We start from the raw sequence: 4,704 nt of genomic DNA on the forward strand, positions 1-4,704 counted from the left end.
TCATACCCCATAGTCAGTACTGACCATCTTCTCTCTCACTCTCTCAAGTTGGGTTCAATTCGGTGGGTTCAATTCACTCTCTCAATTATCTTCTCCCTCGCTCTCTCAAGTTGGGTTCAATTCACTGGGTTCAATTCGCTCTCTCAAGTATCTTCTCTCTCCCATCAGTGGGTTCAATTCATTTAGTTCAAATTATCAAATGAAAGAGATAAGATTTTTGTACTCTGAGAGGAATTAAGTATAGAAAATTTGTTTGGGTATCTGAAATTACTTTCGATTTTGCTTATTTGTGGAAGAACTATTATGTTTTTTGGTTTTGGTGGTTGGGTATGTCAATTGGGTTTCGATTTGGTATTGAAAAATCTTGTCAAAATCTCTTGTTTGATGATATATTATATGTCAATCGATAGCCTTGAATGATTAATTGGTACTGTCTCTCAAATATCTCAATATGAATGGAGCTTACCTTTAATTTGCTCAGATGTTGATTGATTATTTTGATATATAATAAGTACAACAACTATTCTTTACGGGCTTTGCTATACTTGTATCTTAGTCCTCCCCCTAAGTTCATTCTTTTTTCTTCTTCCCCTTATTATTTTACTCTCTGGTGTTATTTGGTTGCTCGAACCTTCCCCTTATTAGGGCCAAATGAACCTACCAAGAAGTTCTTGAAGATGCAAACCTTCCATTGTATCCGGGTTCTAAGAGACACACAGCTTTGTCATATACAGTTCGGCTTTTGCAAGCGAAGGTACTCCATGGATGGACAGATAAATCCTTCAAAACTTTATTTAAGTTATCAAAAGAATCTATGCCTGAAGGTGTGCAACTTCCTAAGTCATATTACGAAGCTCAGAAGTTAACAGAAGATTTGGGATTCACTTATAAAACAGTAGATGCATGCCCTAACAGTTGTATGTTGTTTAGAAATGAAGACATAAATTTAATGAATGCAGAATATGCAAGACATCTCGATGGAAAGATAGTGGTGGTAATTCAAATGATGATGTAGCACTTGGGAAACAAAAAGCAGCAAAACAAGCAAGATATTTTCCTTTAAAACCAAGGTTACAAAGGTTGTTTATGTCTTCAAAAACAGCGAAGCTTATGAGATGGCATGGAGAGGAAAGAACTGATGATGGTGTGTTTAGGCATCCTGCAGACTCTCTTGCATGGAAAGATTTTGACCAAAAACACACAAATTTTTTGGGAGACATTCGCAATGTAAGGCTTGGGTTAGCATCAGATGGATTCAACCCATTTAGGTCTATGAATATAGTTCATAGTACCTGGCCTATCATATTGGGGCCCTACAATTTACCACCTATGATGTGCATGAAGCAGCCCTTTATATTTCTATATGTTCTTATTGATGGTCCTAAGGCACCCGGTGATAAAATTGATGTCTACATGCAGCCACTCATTGAAGAATTGAAGGAATTGTATGAAGATGGTGCAGAAACATTTGATGCATTCAGCAATGAAATGTTTCAAATGCATGCTGCATTGTTGTGGACGATTAATGACTTTCCTGCCTATGCTAACTTGTCGGGGTGGAGTACAAAAGGTGAATTTGCTTGCCCATCATGCAACTCCGAAAGTGGTTACCAGAGGTTGAAATTTGGTCAGAAAGCTTCATACATGACTCATCGACGGTGGTTACCCTATGATCACAAGTATCGAGCAGATCTAAGGTCATTTAATGGCAATACAGAATATAGAAGCAAGCCTAAAACATTATCTGGTGTTGATCTTCTTGCACAATTAGAATCAAATGGTGTTCTTACAAAGTACAAGCGGGAAGATCTGGAGCAAAGGAAGGTGATTGGGGTGCAAAAACTTGATAATGATCCTTTGAAGAAAAAGAAGCATAATTGGAAGAAGAAAAGTATATTTTATGAGCTTCCATATTGGAAAGACAACCTGATACGTCACAACCTTGACGTGATGCATATAGAAAATAACATTTGTGACAATGTTCTTTTCTCGATATTAGGAGTTGCTGGAAAATCTAAGGACAACTTGAATTCTCGTCGTGATATGGAACTTATGGGAATTAGACAGCAGTATCATCTAAAGAGGAGAGAGTCAGGTACAGAGTATGTTGATCCAGCTGAGTTTGAGATGAACAATAAGGGAAAAGATATGTTCCTTTCAGCCTTATCGGGATCAAGAATGCCAGATGGAGCTGCTTCCAATATTGCACGCCGAGTACATTTACAAGATCGTAGTATTGGAGGTCTTAAGAGCCATGATAACCATATTCTATTACAGCAACTTATTCCTTTATTTATACGAAGTTCTTTACCTAAGAATGTGGTTCAAGCATTAATTGATCTAGGCAGATTTTTTAAACAGTTATGCTCAATGGATAATTGTGTAGCAGATCTAGAAAAGGCTCGTGCTCGCATAGTGCTGACACTTTGTGAGCTTGAGAAGATATTTCCGTCATCATTCTTTGATATAATGGAGCATTTACCAATTCATTTAGCTGATGAAGCATTTATTGCTGGTGCTGTAATTTTTCGGTGGATGTATCCTATTGAAAGGTATCTATTGACCTTGAAAGAATATGTGCGAAACCGGGCTTGTCCTGAAGCTTCAATGGCTAAAGGTTACTTGATGGAAGAGTGCATGAACTTCTGTACTTAGTATCTCAATGATGTGGAGAGCAAGTTTAATAGACCATCAAGGAAAAAAAAATGATGACGATAGGAAAAAGGGAAATGACTTCGTACTTGAGGAAATTACTCGGGCACAAGCTCATCGATGGATCTTATTTCATACAAAGGCAGTCACACCGTTTCTCAAGTATGTCATGTTGCTTATTGATTTTGTCTTTTTATAATCTGCATAGAATCTACAATATATATGACAAGTAAAACATTTCTTAGAAACTTGGAAACTTAGCAGATAGTTTCTGAGTTTCTGGGCAGAAAAGTAATGATGTTCTTGTACATCTTGCAGTGAACGTACATCTTGTCACTATTCGGCGACAATTTCCTGCTGCAAATGAACACTATGTTCAGAGTATTCATTTTCGGGAATTTGCAAACTCGTTTAAGGAGCATGTACGTTGCTAGCTGTAATTAGATATATTTAGTTCATCTTTCAGTGTCTTATAGTGTGCAGTTTTTAACTAGTGTTTACCTAAATTAGGTTATCAATTTGCAAAGAACAAGTTATGTATTGTTATCAGAAGAAGTTATTGCTTTGTCTAATTCTCCTAATCCATCAGCAACGAGATTGACTTCTTATAATGCCAATGGGTTTTCCTTTCGAGTGAAAAGTCTTGATAATCATCGCTCAACACAGAACAATAGAGTAACTTTACAAGAAGAAAAGAATCTTTCTATATTGACTCTTCATCATACAATGGGAGATTGACAGATATTATCAAAATCACTTACTCTATTGGTATCAAATATGTTTTGTTTAAGTGTGATTGGGTTAATCCTGCTACAGGTATAAAGTTAGACCATTTTAACTTTCCTTTAGTTAATTTCAAGCGTTTGTTGTACAAAAATGATTGCATAAGGGATGAACCCTTCATTTTGGCATCTCAAGCTCATCAAGTTTGATATGCTCCAGATCCTTCAGGACAAGATTGGTTGAATGTTGTTCACATGCCTTCAAGAGACTTATCCCTTGTGCAAACTAACAATACTAAAGAAGCTGGTATTTCAAGCGAGTCAATGGATGTTGAAATAGATGATTGAGATTGTAGCTTGTAATATAGTAGATGTAGGTTAAGATGGCACTTATAGGTGTAGATTTTTGCGTGCAGAAGTGTTTTTTGTTTGCTGGAACTTGGTCTTCATGTATGGAATATATGATATTAATTATTGTAATCTATTTGAAGTCATGACTATTATATTTGGACAATGTTCTTCGATTTTGTCATTTTGATTTATGATAAACTGTGGTATTTCTATCATATAAAACTTGTTGGCTATCTCAATTCAAAAGGTTATGACATCATATAATTGTAAATGTCTTTTTTCAGTTAACCATGAAGAAAAGGAAGATTGGTCGACCGCGCACCATGTTTGAATATATGAATTCCAGTAGCTCTCAATCTTCAAGTAGCAGCATCTCATCACAACAGCCATCATCACCTCCTCCACCGCCACCTCCTCCACCACCGCAACCACCTCGACTACCATCTCCACCAGCAGGTAAATCAATATATAATATATTTGTAATGCCGTAATTTTTGTTTTAAAGTTACAATTTGATATTTTTATAACTTGATTAGAGGTGGAAGTACAAGTTACTGCTGCAAATACCAGAGGTCAAAGTAAGGGTATTCCAGAGTGGAATACTGGAGTTAAAGTCGAAATCATGTTTGATTCTACCTTCCAGCCTGTAGGAGATAGGGCTGCCCAATTAAAATCGCAATTGGGACAAATTGTACGGGATGGCCAAAGAATTCCCCTAACAATAATAGATTGGAAGTCTGTTGGAGCTGATGTGAAAGATGGAATATGGAAAGAAGTTAAGGTATACATGTCATTTATATTTGTAGGTGAACACTTGAATTTAAAAAAAAAAAAAAAAAAAAAAAAAAAAAAAAAACTGCTCAATTCCACGTATTTACAATTTGTCTTGGTTCTGATTGTTTTAAAACTATGAAGCACAAGTACTAGTTTCAAGTATAGAGTAATCCTAACCCCTCAATCTATTTTGTAGGATAATTTG

At 36.1% G+C, this 4,704-nt stretch overlaps 1 protein-coding gene across 1 annotated transcript; it reads left to right on the top strand.

Moving 5' to 3' along the window:
* The first annotated feature begins 1,086 nt into the window (after nucleotides 1-1,086).
* Nucleotides 1,087-2,655, top strand: LOC133730615 (uncharacterized). The gene has a single exon (XM_062158171.1). The coding sequence runs from the start codon at nucleotides 1,087-1,089 to the stop codon at nucleotides 2,653-2,655; it is 1,569 nt and encodes a 522-aa protein (XP_062014155.1).
* Nucleotides 2,656-4,704: the final 2,049 nt, after the last annotated feature.

The sequence above is a fragment of the Rosa rugosa genome, chromosome 2, assembly GCF_958449725.1.
Source record: "Rosa rugosa chromosome 2, drRosRugo1.1, whole genome shotgun sequence".
NCBI classification, from domain to species: domain Eukaryota; kingdom Viridiplantae; phylum Streptophyta; class Magnoliopsida; order Rosales; family Rosaceae; genus Rosa; species Rosa rugosa.

Coding starts and splice junctions, on each gene's coding strand:
- LOC133730615 (XM_062158171.1), top strand. CDS start 1,087: ATGTCTTCAAAAACAGCGAAGCTTATGAGATGGCATGGAGAGGAAAGA.